Below are 16,960 nucleotides of genomic sequence, written 5' to 3' on the forward strand. Positions count from 1 at the left end.
ATGACAATAGTAAAACTAAAAAAGCAGGTTTTACTATAGTAAGCTGTGCATTGTAGTATAATATACCATTGTAAAATACATAGTACATTTGGGTGTTTTGTTTATGTTGCTATTAACAATATTTTTAATAAATTAATAATATTAATAATGCGTCACAGCAACTATAGAATTACCAAAACAGAATAATTTAAGTACTTTACTACCGTATGATACAAAATACTAGTGCCCAGGTAGCAAAGAATTCTGGCCCAGATTTGGCATAAAGATGGCACAGCAGGCATTCATGTGGCACCATCTTGAAGGTGGCACTCAAGACTTGGACCAGATATCAAATGTAGTATTTGGCCCAGATGTTTAAATGAATATGTGGGCCACGTAAGTTTGGTCTATCTTGACCCACTTTTAAAATACATTTGAATTATTTTTGAGTAAAGAAACAATTCTATCAATCGGGTCGCTTCAAGAAAAAGCACCAAGGGTTTATAAAAACACTGCAGTCGCAACACATCAACATATTTGGCCCAGTTCAGGCCCAGGTATGGGTTATTAACTTGGCTGAGACTTGGCCCAGATGTGGTCCATGTTTGGCTCTTGTATGGAAGCCAGAATTGGTCCAGTCATGTACCGTAATTCACTGCGGCATGTGGGCCAAGCAAATGCAGATGGTGTGGGCCAGATCTGGGCCAGAGAAATTTTGCTAAGGGGGTGTTTACTATAAATTATAATAGAATTTATTCATGCTAGAGTTTATTCATTTTTTACATTAATGAATTTTTGTTATAACCTATCTAAAACCATACCAACAAACAAAACTTTTTTTGAAATATTTTCAGAGACTAGCACACAGGTGTCAAACTCAGTTGCAAAAGGGCCGCAGCTCTGCACAGTTTAGTTCCAACCCTAATTAAACACACCTGATCAAACTAATTGAGTCCTTCAGGCTTGTTTGAAACCTACAGGTAAGTGTGTTGGAGGAGCAGGGTTGGAACTAAACTGTGCAGGGCTTCGGCCCTCCAGGAATTGAGTTTGTCACCCCTGGACTAGCAGCTATAAATACAGAGATTTTAACCCCCAAAAAAGAAGTCATCAAGGGTGTCACAGTGGCTCAGTGGTTAGCACTATCACCTCACAGCAAGGTAACTGGGTCAAGTCCCAGCTAGGTCAGTTGGCATTTCTTTGTGGAGTTTGCACGTTCTCCCCGTTTTCACATGGGTTTCCTCCAGGTGTTCCAGTTTCCCCCAAAGTCCAAAGACATGCAGTATAGGTGAACTGAATAAACTAAATTAGCTGTAGTGTGCGAGTGTGTAAATAAGTGTGTATGGATGTTTCCTAGTACTGGGTTGCAGCCAGAAGGGCATGTAAAACATATACTGGATTTGTTGGCAGTTCAATTTGCTGTGGCGGCCCATAATGAATAAAGCAGAAGAAAAATGAATGAAAGAATTCATCTAAGTTGCAAACATTGATTTATTGCAGTCGCTTCCCTGCCTGAGGTGTAGATTGTCTACTTCTCAGATCTAGCGCGTTTTGTTACACTGTTTCAACATAAAACTTCTATTATGGCTGTAAATTATCCTACTATTTTCAGAGACTCATTGTGAAATATTTTCAGAATGCAACTTGATGAAACAGTGTACAGAACACGCACATTTAAACAAGGAAGAACACGAACAACTCTCTACAGCAAACATACTGCGTAGAAGCACTTAAATAATCACTGTAAATTAGCATCTTAAAACAAACAAACAAACAATCATACAAAAACCTACGAACAATGCATCAGTAAGTGATATTACACATGTCCATGACACGTGATCAGTCAGTCACTGTCATATTCCTCAATTAAGAGGTCTTCCTCATCTAACAGGGCTTCAGTGCTTGTAGGCTGGGGTTGGCTTGCAGAAAGTTCCCCAGAAGGATCCTGGCTGTTTGGCAAATTGGACTCAGTTGTGGCATTTGCTTGCGTGGTACCAGGGTCAAGTGACTGAGCAGCACAAGAATCCTCATTTTCGCTGTCAGCATCCAAAATGCCTGGGTCTTTGTCACCAAGTGCTTCAAGTCTCAGTCTGCAAATGAATACATTTACATAAACCCTTTTTAATGGTATTTTAGAATGATATAACACTTGAAGGTTTTGTTTATCTCACCTTCCAGTAACCCTCTTTTGTGAAAGATGGCCAAAGTTCTGGATGAAGGCTATTTGAGCTTATATGAGAGAGATGGAAAGTATGTTAAATCACTTAGAAAACAAAAAGACAGAGCGTGAAGAGAAATGCAGCATTATTTTTTTTGATCTTTCGTCTTGCATACTTGTGTAGGTGGCAGGAAAATGATGAACAAACTTAACTTGAAAAATTATGGTATGCAGTTTGATTCAATTTTTTTTTCACCATTTAAAAACATACATAGTTTGACGAAATATTCATTTTTCTGCATTGTTTACTTGACCTCCACTTGTGCCATACCGGTTTGAGTTTCTTTCTTCTGTTGAATAATGTTAGAATTTAGCAGACTTGGATGTCCTTAGAACGAAACAAAAATACTATGGAGGTCAATAGCCAGGTTTTCAAGGGTCGTTAAAAGGTCATCATAATCCTAAATCCTTAAAAGTTTTTAATGTTTAGAGTTTTTTTTAAATAGTATCAATATTTATATGCATTTATGTATGCATTATATCATCTTACAAACAAATTATGAAAAACGAAATACCACTTATGCAAGAGGTTTCTAATGCAGCGTCAATAGGGTATATGCCGAGCTAGTGTTCTTCCCATGCTGATAAACTTCCGATGACTTTTAATTGTCTATTTTTTTCCATTTTATACAGTTCCTTTTACAGCATCGATGTTGTAATGTCATTAAAATACAATCAGTTAAATAGACTTTGGCATTCATTTAGTTGTTCAAGCGTAAAACGAGACAAAAAGCCGTTTACACACATACGCCCGTCAGAATCGGCAGGCTACTGCAGAAGCTCCATTGAATATACTGGGGTAAAATAAATACTCATATTATAAAGACATGGCAGGGGAAAATGTAATTTAATGAATTGCTGAGACCCAGTTTATATTGGATATCACTCAGCTAGTGGAGATCGCTGATCTTAAACGCGCCGGTTTAGCATTGGCATACAGTTCACCAGAAGCGGTTAACCCAGGTTACTGGCAAATTAAAAGTCCTGTTAGCATGCTTCGGCATATACCCTATTGGGCTGAGAGTAAATTAAATATTATTATCTCCTCTGGCTGCCGTCATCAGTCTTACACTATTTTTTCCTGTTTTCTCAAAGCCTTGATAACACCGGAGGAGTTTTTCTTTTTTGTTATTTCAGCAAATAGGATTGTAAAAAAAGTATTTGTTGTACTCCCCCATTCACTGCACTCTAAGTTTACCCAACCATGGCATCTTCTGCTGAGAAACCCAGAAATGTGAAAAGGGTCTATATCGCATTAAAAAAAACTCTTAAATGGAAATGCCAAAGATGTGCATACATTTTGAAAATGCACATTAAAACTGCTGCTTTTCTACTATCGTGCCAAACCATTCTTAGAACAATTTGGTATGGTTACGATTGTTTCTCCACTGAGCCTGGAACGGCGCAGCACCATCACAAACCATTTTCAGCCTGGAATTCTCTGCATGGTTAGACAACCGTGCTGAACTGTGCCGACAGATTCTGTGTGTTGACGTAGCGGCTCTGTTGCCGAGCTACCAAAGCTGGCTCAGCAGAAGCGCGCTAGTGATCAGACATCCAGTATACACTACATTTAATATAAAAAAAAATCCAGGTCTAAACGATACAGTTTGAAATAGGTTTTAAACCCACAGACACAGAAGGAAATCACTGGCCCACCACGTCCTTACAACATACTTTATTTATTAAAGTTATTATTACATAAGATAAAAAGAGCAAGATTTTGTTAAAGATAATAGTCCTTTACATGCTTTATTTGCTGATATGCGATGTGTTGTTTCATATTCGTTTTTTAGTTAATTTAATGCATTTATTATTTAATGTTTGAATACTAAACAAATACCAGCCATCGCTTAAATTTTATTTTAACCTTCAAAATGTAATATCATTATCAACTTTTGATATAAAACCACTGTGTAATTTAATTGATTGTTAAAAGTGAAATAATTTAAGTGTTATATTGTTATTAGTGAAAGTGCCCGCTCACTTTTGACAAGGCCTGTCCAAAAATATATTTCTGCCACTACACAGATCAACTGTTATTGTTGCATTATCAGTGTTTTTTTTTCCTTTACGTGCAGAGATTTGAAATATATTATTTATTTACATTTTAGTAATTTCTCTCAAAATAAAATTTGCCCAGAGCCACGCAACATATGACCTAAATCAATATGTGCTGTGACTTACAGCCTATATTTCGCACCCCTATACAGAGAGTGGCATAACAGTGCTTAGTCATGCGGTTTCTTTCGCTTTTACACATGAACATGAAAAAAAATAGTTTTGACTTTTACTTAAAGTAATTGAACAAAGGGAGCCGTTTACATTGCGTTACCAAGGTAACTACTGATGCGCTTTGTGTAACGTTTCATAGAGCTTAGTTGCAGCACGACTGAATGAAACTGTATCCGTGCTGTCTGGCCCGGTTTGGCACTGAATGGAATGGTTCAGCATAAAGAACGGGTCAGCATGATAATATGAACTACTGCACTCAAAACTTTTTTATTGTTCAAACTAAAATGAGCTGAAGCAACAATTCTAGAGATTTTTTTTGGGACTGCTTAATTGTTTTATATTCAATCCACTTAAATTTGATAAATTAACTTAAATGATTTGTTTTGGGACAACATGAATGAATTGTGTGGAAACCTGCATTTTTTAACAGCACAAGTAGGATAAACTTTTTAATCAATAAGAAAAAAATGCATTTAAACTTTTTTTTTTAAAGAATGCAGATAGTTACGTTTTTCATTTTGATATTAGGTGTTAGTTCAGCAGGAAGTGCTGATTTTGTTCACTTTGACCTATTAGATGGAAATGGTGCTCTATTCAATGTGTTTTATGCAATGTTCCAGGTTTGGACATTAATTTAATTTCCACCTTTGGATGGAAACAGCTATTATACTGTTATACACAAAAAAACATATTCTGAAGAAATTCAAACAGGATTGGAACAAGTGGAGTGAGAGTAAATGATCACACTATACTATTTTGGGGGGGGGGGGGGGGGGGGGGGGGGGGGTATTGTGTATATGTAGAATTTGCAGATGGGTAAGATTTACCTTGATTTCTCATTGGGTTGGTGAGCTTTGCGAGGTAAGGCACCATTTCTGTCAGGAGGCTCACGGGCGTAAGACAGAAACTTAAGAAGAGAGACTGTGCTGTCTGGTAATTCTCTCGGTACTAAAAAAAAAGAAAAAAAAAAAAAAAAAAAAAAGGTATAAATGAATCAGTATTTAACACATATACACTTACTGGCCACTTTATTAGGTACATCTGTTCAACTGCTTGTTAACGCAAATTTCTAATCAGCCAATCACATGGCAGCAACTTAACTCATTTAGGCATGTAGACCTGGTCAAGACGATCTGCTGCAGCTCAAACCGAGCATCAGAATGGGGAAGAAAGGTGATTTAAGTGACTTTGGCTGACAGGCTGGTCTAAGTATTTCAGAAACTGGGATGGGAGATTTGCATCATGGATGTGCAGCCGACAAATCTGCAACAACTGTGTGATGCTATCATGTCAATATGGACCAAAATCTCTGAGGAATATTTTCAGTACCTTGTTGAATCTATGCCACGAAGGATTAAGGCAGTTCTGAAGGCAAAAGGGGGTCCAACACAGTACTAGTAAGGTGTACCTCATAAAGTGGCCGGAGTGTATAATACTGTACATACTAAATAAGTTAAATGCAGAATAATAAGTAGAATAAAAGGAAATATACCGTCTTGTTTATGTGAAGCCAATGTGGTTTATGCAGAGGCTTGAAGCCGGCAGTGGATTGGCTGTTGGCTTGTGCTCGAGAAGAGTTTGAGTGCATGAGACCTCTAGTGGCGACTGATGAGCCGTATTCCAACATGGTCGACCTTGACTGTGAAAAGAAAGTCACCATGACAGCAAAAAAACAAACCTGTTGCTTAGATACTGCATGATGATAGTGCTCAGAGATTCAAATGTTACATCTGCAGTACAATCAGGGTAACCCTGCATATCCCTAAGTGCATTACTATAAACGTCCAACAGCTTTTGCACTCACGCTCCACTCTGCTGTCAGGAAGTCTGCATCAGAGAGGTACTCGCTGGCCTGTGCTATATCTTCCACATCCGAAAAGAAATCAGGGTAGTTCTGATGCAGGTAGAGGTTGAAGAATTCACCAGACATATGGGAACGCTCAATGACAAGCTGGGTAAAAATATTGCAAGATTGTTAGAGCATTGAACCATTTAAAACTTAAAGTACAGTGTAACATATGACATATATTAATATTTACTTCTGGATCAACAAGTAGTCTGTCCCTCTGATGATCTGTTAAATGTGGAGGCAGCTTGGGTGCTTGAGTGCCTTCATAACTTTCACCTAAAAAAACAAACAAAATACGTTTACATAAATATGAAGGAATTTAAACCCCAATTCAAAGAGAAAATGGGAAAAAAAAAAACTGACGTTTGCAGTAGAGGATTTTCCCTAAAGCTCTGAAAAGGAAGAGCGAAGCATCTTTCCCTCCAATAGCTGGGCTTTCATCTTGCATGTCTTTTGATTTGGAAGACTTGCTCCTCCCTTTAGCCTTTACAGCAGGTTTAGCTGATGAGGACTTGCCCTTTTTGGAAGCCCAGAGTCTCCTCTCCAGACTATTGTCTGACAATAACCAAAACATGACTCATATGAACGACATAATCAATACTAGGCACAAACAATTATATAAACACTATATTTCTCATTTTAATAACATAAACACATATAATACATTCTTACCAGTAAATGAGGAAAACTGCAGGCTGTTAATGGCACTGCGAATATCTCCAGAGCTTCCTGAACAGAGAAGATCTAGAGCAGCTTTATCAGGAACAGAGATCCTCCCTGAACTCTGCAAAAACAGATTAAATGTACAGATATATATATGCTCCTGAGTATTAATAAAGGAAGAAAACTGATGTGATGTAATTTCAAACTATATCAGACATAAATTAAATAGTGTTTTTTGTGAGTGAACTTAGAACATGGAAAAGATGCTTCATCTAGTAAAACACAGTCTCCTGTAAAAGTGCAAACCATACAACTGACCTTTACTGCCTCAATGGTCACAATCCGGCTTAAGACCTTCATCATGCTGGTGGGGGCCACAGGGTTGAAACTAAAACAGAGACATAATTAACTAAACAGGCCCTAAATGATATGATGATGATGATACCCCAAAAAATTATCTCTTTACATTTTTAACTCCAACTTAAGATCAGATGAATTATGCTTTAACTGTGATGATCTTGGGTTTAAATGTTTTTGCGAATTTGTATGAAACTGTACAAATTTGTACCTAATGTTGTGAATTCCAAGTTCTTGCAAAACATCCTTAAAGAGCAGTCTGGAGTTCTTGTCCCCACTGAGGCTGTCAGACACTATCAGGACCAGTGGACATCGACCACACTTAATAAACTGCCTAAAAGAGCAAGCAGAAAAATAAGCAACATTGCGTTACAGACACTTGTGACTTGTACAGCATATTAAAAGTGCAGTTTCATTGCTCACCTGAGTATATCATGCAAGCATCCTGGTTGCCTATAGAACTGGTTTGGAAATTCCTGAATTAAAACAAGAAAGTGTTACAAGGCTTATGATTTTTGTAATTTATGTTTAACTGAATATTCATCCTCATTTTCACTTGCCTGACATTATCTTTTGCACAATTTATTCCATATTAATCTAACAAAACAACTATATATCTTTTAGGTCATAATTAGACCCACACAAAATCTGCTTGCGCAGAAATCCTCAGATTTTTAGCCCATTAATGAGTCTATTTATTTACTTCTGTAAATGTGTGTAAATTTATATTTATACAGCTTTTATATTTATTTCAGTAATGTTATTGACTAATATGAACATTTTCATATGATTTATTTACAAAACAGTCTGTAAAGTAATATTTTCTGTCTTTTAGTGAATATATATATATATATGAGAGAATTGCTTTGTTTACCAAAAAAAGTGAATCTAACTGGATTTGCATTGTAAACATTAAATAAAGGTTAAAATGTATTATTCTTTATTTCATATATTAAGTTTGTAGTTCTTATACTCCCAAAATTATTCTGCATGAATCCACAGATTTGTTTTTACAATATTCTGTGCAGAAATAGCAAAAAATGTTCACAGATTTTGTCTGGTCCTAGTCATGAAGTACAGAATACTAATTTTGGGTCCATGCCTCCATTCTTTTCAACTGAGAATTCTATATCAGTGGGCATTTATGACCAATGCTCATTCATATCACTCATTTAGGTGTTTGTTTGTGTTTAATGCTATGCCAATTTCTATGACTATTTTCATGGGGAGAAAAAGTATACTGCAAATATAGATTATAATATGGTTTTACAATTATTTTTTTTGCTAAAAACTCCATATTTGGATTAAGAGTGTCAAGAACATGCTTTATAGCTAAAGCGCTTTTACAAATAGAGCATGATCTTCTACAGACAATAAAAACTTATTCTACAGCAAGTAAAATTAATCTGATTTCCACGAGTTGTAGAATTTATAGAGGTTTATTTTACTAACATTAGGGCTGATTTAATGGAGTCTTTTCTTATATTTAGATCTCATTCCCCTTGCCGTTTGTTATTAATGTATGAACAAATTGTTGATTTTATGTCTAACCAAGGTACTGGATAAATGTTGGTGTTTTAAATTTAAGTGAATCTTTCAGTCGAACATGTTCACTATATAGCACAGGTAAATTAATTTCTGGCCAACTAAGATTTCAGTATGGAGATTAAACTAAAGTTTAGAAACACTAACAAAGATGGTTATAGAGAGCATTTCTATGCAGCACCTCAATAAGAATTATTTTCCTGTCTTCAGTCCACGTCTCTCCGCTCATTCGCAGACGACTGTATTTGTTAGCTCTTAGCAGGAACTCCTGAAATAACCCTGTTTGCGAGCTGCCATGGAAACGATTAAACCTTGAATCTGTTGAAGAAAAAGGTCAAGTGAATAAGCCAATATAAACAATTAATAGAAAACAGAGAAAGGGAGATGCAACTTCATCCAAACATGACTCTAAAATGTGTAAATGGGAAAAATCCATCTATATGCTACATGTGATGTGCAGTGCAATTACATGTACAGTACGCCGGTTTGGAATATAAATAAGCAGAGTCCTGACCTGGATCAAAGCTTTGTGTGAACAAATCCTCCGTTTTGTACTGAGAGGTGGTGGAAGGATTTGACCACTCTTGGACCTGAAAACCCAATTCCTTGGCAAGAACTTGAACAGTCGCAGTTTTCCCACATCCTGAGGGGCCAGTAAGCAACAGAATGGCGCCACCCTGTGGAAACATAATCATAACAAACACACTATTGGAACTATTAAATACATAAACAGTTTTTTAGATAAACAGCATATCTTACAGACCTTTTTTGATTTGTCCAAATGGACTCTTAACCAGCTTTCAACTTCTTCAACTTTCTTCTTGTGGACAGCCAATTCAGCCTATTGGAGAAAAAAAACACAAGTTTTAACAATAATTATAATAGAAATAATATACAATGGATAATTTGTAGATGATTGTGAGAGTGAAACAGTTAGTGTGACCTATTCTAAAGGTCATCTCTTAAGAACTAAACCACACAAAGGTAGATTTCCAAAAGCTGCACTGAGCACCTTTGATGTGAGCAATGTGTGTACCTGTGATTGGGGAGCATGAATATCCACCCAGGGTTCGTCCTGGTCTGGATTATTTGCTTCACTTGACACAGTGATCTGGTTGTCGGATACATAAGGATCTACTTTCCGTTTTCTGGATTTTTTCTCTGCTGTCTTGCTTTCCCCTGAGAGCGGGCCCTTTTTCAGGGACCTACTTACTCCTCCCAAAAGTTCACCAAATGATGGCTCCACCCAGTTGTTTATCTTTACAGGGAATAAACACATACTCTACATTAGTAGGAGTAGATTCAGAGCATCCTCATCTATTCTAGGTCCTAGGTGATTTGTTATAAATAGTTTGAGATATATAGTTGTAGTCAAGATTTATTAGTCCCCATTTGATTTTTTTTTTTCAAAATTTTTACCAAATGATGTTTAACAGAGCAAGGACATTTTCACAGTATGTCTGGTAATATTTTTCTTCTGGGGAATGTCTTGTTTTATTTGAGCTAGAATAAAAGCAGTTTTTAATTTCTTAAAAATCATTTTAAGGTCAAATTTATAAGCCCCTTTAAGCTATACTTTTTTTTTCTAATTGTCTACAGAACAAACTATTGCTATACAATAACTGCCCTAATTACCCTAACCTTCTAAGTTTAATTAACCTACTTAAGCCTTTAAATGTCACTTTAAGCTGTATAAAAGTGTCTTAAAAATATCTGGTAAAATATTAGTTACTGTCATCATGGCAACGATAAAATAAATCAATTATTAGAAATGAGTTTTTAAAATTATTATGATTAGAAATGTGTTGAAAAAAATCTTCTCTTCGTTACACAAGAAATTGGGCGGAAAACTGTAACCTTTTCAACTGCAAACCAGTCCCATCCCTAATCCCATCTGTCACAATAGAGAATATATTGATTTTATTTATAAAGCTCCATAATGTTACTGACCTATTTTTGTAGGAATTTACAGACACACACACACACGTTATCTTAAAGATAACTAACATTAAATTATGAATATTCACTTTTTTTCTAAGTGTAGTCATAGGAGTAAACATGTTGATGGCAACAATAGTGACCGATGGGACAATACAGTACATTTAGGTATACATCTACTTACTTACACAAAGAGGTTTCGCTAAAATGTTGCCAAATATACAGTGAAAATTGCAGTACATTAATAGCTCGGATGTTAAAAAACAGTTCACAATATGTGATAATAATATGTGACAATATGTTGTTTTAATACTGGTAAGTGTTTATGCATTGTAGTAAACCCTAAATTTTGATGGTTTAAAAAGGTGTTATTATAACTTGGCTAGAATTTTTGATGACTACAGAAAAGGTAATTAATTACACTACTCCACCAGTCACAATCACAACTGGCCATAGTGTTTTATGGATAATTTTTGCCATTTCCATAAAAATGTTAAGAAAAAATGTGTTGGTTATTTGAAAGGTGTTAATAATAACACATAATTTAGACATTTGGATGTCTGGAAATTAACGTTAGTTAAATTAGTTATAAAAAGGAACAACTTCGGCCAAAAGACGTATTTTTATCAAGGATACATACTTTTCCAGAGGACTGCTTTCCTCCAAGAGAGAGCTTTGACATCATCAACTCTGACGTCCCGTTCAGTTACTCCATGCAAAACTGTGCTGGCATAAAAACCAAATCATTTACATAATGCGTAAACAGGGAAGGTGGAATTCACCAAGTTTTTGAGAGGAAGGTGATGGTATAACGTTAAGTCAGCGAAGCAAAGAGAAAGTAATTTTCACAATGAACTCTTTCACGCAACAAGAGAAACTTTACTATACAATTAACAGACTATGGAAAAATTCCATAACATGAATTTTCTAGTTTTGATAAAGGCTTTACCAGGTGTTTTCTTGTAAACAAATTCGCTTCTGACCGTTACGTTAGCTTGAAATCACGAATGCTAGCAGTTGTCAAATGATCAAGGCAAATCATCGCATTCGTGGCTAGCGCATTTTAGGCAGTATATTTTAAACTCACCCTGGTCATTTTGGCAATCAACGCCTGTAAAACAATAATTCCAGCTATTTGCAGTTGCAAGTAACAAGAAACATTGTGCAAACTACCCCTTTAAAACTGTACCGAACCGCCCCTCGCTTGGCGCATATTGATGACGTCATCAAACGGACGCCACAAATTTGAACACGTTTTTATGTTGATCTGTACAGTGACAACAACAGATTAACTCCATATCACACGATTTTGTTTGCGTAACAATTATAAGATTAAAGTTTGAGTAAAACGAGTTGAGCAATTAGTTGTATTTTAACGTGTGATACCTTGCGATGAGAATCATGAAGAGACCTAACATTCTTCTCACAGGTAAGTTGTCTTGGTGTTTGTGCTTGATGTTATGTATGTTTTGAAACAATTGTACATTATGATTAAGTGTTACAGTGTTCCCTAACATTTAAGTACAGTTTGGATGTTAGTATGTACTTGGTTATTTTTTCATATGCAACGGATCCCCAAATAGGACTCGTGCTAAAATGAAGAAGTGTCTTGTAAAAAGACCAGTTTTATGATGTGAAAGAATTATATAATAAATGAACTAAACATATTATTGAGATATATGATTATATAGTTTTAAAAAATCTGAGTGTTTTACTTTTAATTATTTTGTATGCATTTAATTTTAATTTGTATTAATAATTTGAATCAATTGATTTTCTATTTTAATCCAGTTCAGAAATTTTGTTTTTTATAAATCTTATTTTATTTCTTTATGCTCTTTATATTATGATTATTTAATCATTTATTCAGGGGTAGCTTAAATAATTTGTCAGTGCTCTTTAGGTAAGGGATTCATTAGAATAAATAGCAAAAATCAATCCTAGGCATTCGAAATATGCAAAAAAAAAATTTTAAAAGCCCTTATTGTTATGGCTATTCCTTAAAACCAATGAATGGATTTTAAGGAATAGCAAAGTCAATAAAAGCTTTTAAATGTTTTTCCACAATATTTGAGTGCCTTTGATTGATATTTCGCTATTTATTTACTTATTTACATTAATTAAAATATAATTTTTACATTTATAGAGGTTTCTTTTACTAACATTAGGGCTAATTTCATGGAGTTTGCTGCTTGCATTTATATGCTATAAATAGAAATAACACATACACACACATATTTTTTATGCTTTTTTTCCAAACATTAATCGGCTTCATGAACTGATAGGAACCCCTGGAGTGGGAAAGACGACTTTAGGGAAAGAGCTGGCTCAGAGAACGGGACTAACCTATGTCAATGTGGGTGATTTGGCACAGGAAGGTAAGTTTAGTTTGGCTATTTATATGTGACTTTTATACCAATTGGTACTTTTATTTCGACAACCTCTGTGTTTTTATGTGTCCTCAGCTGAATTGTTTGATGGTTTTGATGAAGAATACCAGTGCCCTATATTGGACGAGGACAGGGTATGTATTACTTAAAGGGCACCTATGGTGAAAAATCTACTTTTCAAGCTATTTGGACAAAACGTGTATATACAGTGTATAGACCAGGGGTGGCCAACCCTGTTCCTGGAGAGCCACATTCCTGCAGATTTCAGTTGCTACCCATATCAAACACACCTGAACCAATTAATTAGGACCTGAACACCACGTGATAATGACAGGCAGGTGTGTTTCATATGAGTTGCAACTGAAATCTGCAGGAAGGTGGCTCTCCAGGAACAGGGTTGGCCACCCCTGGTTTAAACCATCATATTGGGGTGATATAAACACACCCAGTTCTTTTTTTTCAATTTAACAACATAAAAACGGTGGACCAATTACAGCGGTTTTCAGACCGACAGCAACTTTACGTAGGAGTGCGGTCCCCCTGCCCACCGAATTGATTGACAGCTGCGCGCATTAACATGTTCCGGTAGTCGCGTGTATATGTCAACAAGACCAGGCAGACATACGCAAAGCAACCTGGGAATAAAAGGTCTGTTCTGTTTGCTAGGATTAGCAATCATCATCAAATGTGATTAAGAGTAAGTTTCACATGTTTAAAGTGTTTTAAAACAATGCACGTGTGTAATTAATTACAGCGATTTACTTCAGCTTTACTTCATCAGCACATCCGCGTGTCAGAACAATTATAAAGGAAGACGCTTCAATCCCAGTTTGTGGAAGTTAAATCAGGTTTATTTTGTACATTAGCATAACAGATATCCACACAGCAGTGGAGATTAGCCTGTATGCTGTCACATTTGAGTGCAAAAACAGTGCTAAGCTAAGCGCGCTCTGTCTGTCTGTCTGCCTGTGTGTGTGTGTGTGTGTGTGTGTGTGTGTGTGTGTGTGTTAGTGTGTGTGTGTTAGTGTGTGTTAGTGTGTGTGTGTGTGTGTGTGTGTGTGTGTGTGTGTGTGTGTGTGTGTGTGTGTGTGTGTGTGTGTGTGTGTGAGAGTGACTCATCAATGCAACTTCACAATACTGATTAGTAAAGATTAGTTCTTACTGTAGTATTTCTCTCAAACGCTACATGTGACCTTCTTCCATTAAGTCTGTCTGTTGTCTGAGGCAGCCGAGGGAGGAGATTAAAGCACGCGGGTAGGCATGTAGAAACAGTAGGTGGGCAGAACTCGCCTTAAAGGCACAGTACGACAAAACCACCCTCTGCTGGAAATCAGTATAAAACAGCATCTTGTAAAAGGTATAATGAAAAATCTGATGGGTGTTTTGAGCTGAAACTTTATACAGATTCTAGAGACGCAAAAGACTTATATTAAATCTGAAAAAAGGGGTAACCAAGGTGCCCTTTCTAATAGCCATTTAGTAACTTGTTAATTGATTTAAAGTCCATGTGAAATCAAAGTGTACAATGTTTATTTTGTTTTGCACTTTGTCATTCTTTGGATAAACATTCAATCTATGCAAGTTAATTTAAAAATATTAATGATTTTTATATGCCAGGTTGTGGATGAGCTGGAGGACCAAATGGGAGATGGAGGTGTAATTATTGATTACCATGGCTGTGATTTCTTTCCTGAACGCTGGTTTCACATTGTTTTTGTCCTCCGCACTGACAACACCAATCTCTACAATCGTCTCGAAAGCAGGTATGCGTTCAGAACTGATGATAGCAATTCATTACATACATGTTTATGATATATAACATTAGTTTGTATTACATTTTAGTTTTAAAGTGTAGTATACCAAATAAAGAAGTTCCTCAAACAGATTTTTTTAACTGATTTAAGGATGTAATGTACCACCTTAGGTAAATGTAAAATCAGTTACATATTTTTGTTTCAGAGGGTACACAGGAAAGAAACTCCAGGATAATGTGCAGTGCGAGATTTTCCAGACTATATTTGAGGAAGCCGTGGAAGCCTACAAGGAGGAAATTGTGCACCAGCTTCCCAGTAACACTCCTGAGGACCTGGAGAGGAATCTAGAACAAATTGTTCAGTGGATTGAACAATGGATGAAAGACAACAATTGACATGGCTCATTATACGTGAAAGGCTCAAACATGTTTGAGTTTGTGTCAAAGAAAGCATATATCACATTTCATAGATAAAGTACTCCAGATTGACTATGGTTCATTATTATTGCGCTAAAGACAAAAAAGTGTGATACCATTAACAGTTACTCGGTCAGTTAAACACTTTCATCCTGAATTGGATAAATAAATATTTTTATATTATATTTAAGGGTCTCTGTGTATATATTTAATACTTCAGAAAGGATGGTGGATTGCAACTTCAAAATTGAGAAGCTAAAAGTTTGATCCCACATGAAGAAACCACGATTTAAATAGCTATAAAAAATATTACAAAACATTATCCAATGAAAATTGTTAAAATTATTAAAAAATTTTTAAATGAATAATCACTGTCTTCACTCTCTTTTTCAAATGTAGAATTATATATGTTTAGCTGCAAGCAAACACCAGCAACATTTGACATTAGTAAGCATTTATTGGGCCAAATACAATGGTAAATGATAATATGGCAAATTGCATCGGTGTTTCCTACCAGAAACTTTATAAGTAATATATATATATATATATATATATATATATATATATATATATATATATATTACATACATACATACATACATACATACATACATATACAGTTGACGTCAGAATTATTAGTCCCCTTTTGATTTTATTTTTTTAAATATTTCCCAAATGATTTTTAACAGAGCAAGGAAATTTTCACAGTATGTCTGATAATATTTTTTCTTCTGAAGAAAGTCTTATTTGTTTGCTTATAAAAGCAGTTATTAATAAAAAAAATTTTTTTGTGACAAAATTATTAGCCCCTATAAGCTAATTTTTTTCTGATAATCTACAGATTTTTATACATTTTTCCAAGAATATAGGTAATATATTTTGGTGCATTTAAAAAAAAAAAAACTGATTTAATAAACAGATATATTTATTACAATAATATTTTATTCACTGATCATCCTTAGAAATAGAAACATAATGCAATTAAATTCATGGGAAATATTGCAAAAAAAAATTACAAACTGCAAAATTTCAACAAAATCATTTTTGTTTCTCTTTATTTTCTCTTTATTTATTTCTTTTTTTTTTATCTAGCATAAATTTGAGCTACTAATTTCTGGACCATTATTGAAAGTTATTTTGTTAGATAAGCTCCAGATTTTGGGCGAAGCAGTGGTGCAGTAGGTAGTGCTGTCACCTCAAGGCAAGAAGGTTGCTGGTTGAGCCTCGGCTCAGTTGGTGTTTCTATGTGGAGTTTTTCACGTTCTCCCGGTGTTCGCGTGGGTTTCCTCCGGGTGATGCGGTTTACCCCACAGTCCAAAGACATGCGGTACAGAAAGAATAAGAATATCAGAAAATTGTGCAAATCATATATGCCAGCAAAAGAAAGCTAATACACTGATTCTTTGTAATTGGAATAAGGCAGTCCAGTTATCAAAATTCAGTGAGTAACATTAAAACTCGTGTCCAGCTGTTCAGCCTAATCATTCACAACACTGCTTTCCAAATTAGGTTTTAATAAGAATTTAAAATAATAATAATACAATTTTCAAATATGAGTCGTGATAGTTTATGCAAATAAACACAGCCACACTTCACAACACATATTTCACAAGTTGTGT

The 16,960-nt window shown here is 35.4% G+C and overlaps 2 protein-coding genes across 3 annotated transcripts; one reads left to right on the forward strand and one right to left on the reverse strand.

Annotated features, from left to right (window-relative positions):
• Positions 1–1,449: 1,449 nt before the first annotated feature.
• rad17 (RAD17 checkpoint clamp loader component) lies at positions 1,450–11,987 on the reverse strand. Of its 2 annotated transcripts, none has more exons than NM_001002661.2 (17): positions 11,869–11,987; positions 11,422–11,502; positions 9,880–10,101; positions 9,607–9,684; positions 9,358–9,520; positions 9,025–9,161; positions 7,722–7,774; positions 7,510–7,632; positions 7,260–7,329; positions 6,951–7,062; positions 6,642–6,833; positions 6,469–6,554; positions 6,234–6,380; positions 5,922–6,068; positions 5,257–5,377; positions 2,148–2,205; positions 1,450–2,066 (listed from the first exon to the last, which is right to left on the reverse strand). In NM_001002661.2, the coding sequence occupies exons 2-17, from the start codon at positions 11,464–11,466 to the stop codon at positions 1,820–1,822; spliced, it is 2,001 nt and encodes a 666-aa protein (NP_001002661.2). In that variant the 5' UTR covers positions 11,467–11,502; positions 11,869–11,987; the 3' UTR covers positions 1,450–1,819. The 2 variants fall into 2 exon arrangements, with proteins under 2 accessions (NP_001002661.2, NP_001418041.1); NM_001431112.1 differs by having other exon boundaries at positions 11,422–11,507.
• An 18-nt stretch (positions 11,988–12,005) lies between these two features.
• Positions 12,006–15,709, forward strand: ak6 (adenylate kinase 6). Its single transcript, NM_001002118.2, has 5 exons — positions 12,006–12,210; positions 13,067–13,159; positions 13,247–13,305; positions 14,789–14,934; positions 15,131–15,709. Exons 1-5 carry the CDS (start codon positions 12,174–12,176, stop codon positions 15,318–15,320), a joined length of 525 nt encoding a protein of 174 aa, NP_001002118.2. The 5' UTR covers positions 12,006–12,173; the 3' UTR covers positions 15,321–15,709.
• The last annotated feature ends 1,251 nt before the right edge of the window (positions 15,710–16,960 follow it).

This window comes from Danio rerio, chromosome 5 (genome assembly GCF_052040795.2).
Source record: "Danio rerio strain M-AB ecotype USA chromosome 5, GRCz13ab, whole genome shotgun sequence".
NCBI lineage: Eukaryota > Metazoa > Chordata > Actinopteri > Cypriniformes > Danionidae > Danio > Danio rerio.

Coding starts and splice junctions, on each gene's coding strand:
- rad17 (NM_001002661.2), bottom strand. CDS start 11,466: ATGATGTCAAAGCTCTCTCTTGGAGGAAAGCAGTCCTCTGGAAAA. Junction 7,633..7,721: donor TGCTTGCATGATATACTCAG/GTGAGCAATGAA, acceptor TTGCTCTTTTAG/GCAGTTTATTAAGTGTGGTC. Junction 2,206..5,256: donor CAACCCAATGAGAAATCAAG/GTAAATCTTACC, acceptor CTCTCATATAAG/CTCAAATAGCCTTCATCCAG.
- ak6 (NM_001002118.2), top strand. CDS start 12,174: ATGAGAATCATGAAGAGACCTAACATTCTTCTCACAG. Junction 13,160..13,246: donor GGGTGATTTGGCACAGGAAG/GTAAGTTTAGTT, acceptor ATGTGTCCTCAG/CTGAATTGTTTGATGGTTTT. Junction 13,306..14,788: donor CTATATTGGACGAGGACAGG/GTATGTATTACT, acceptor TTTATATGCCAG/GTTGTGGATGAGCTGGAGGA.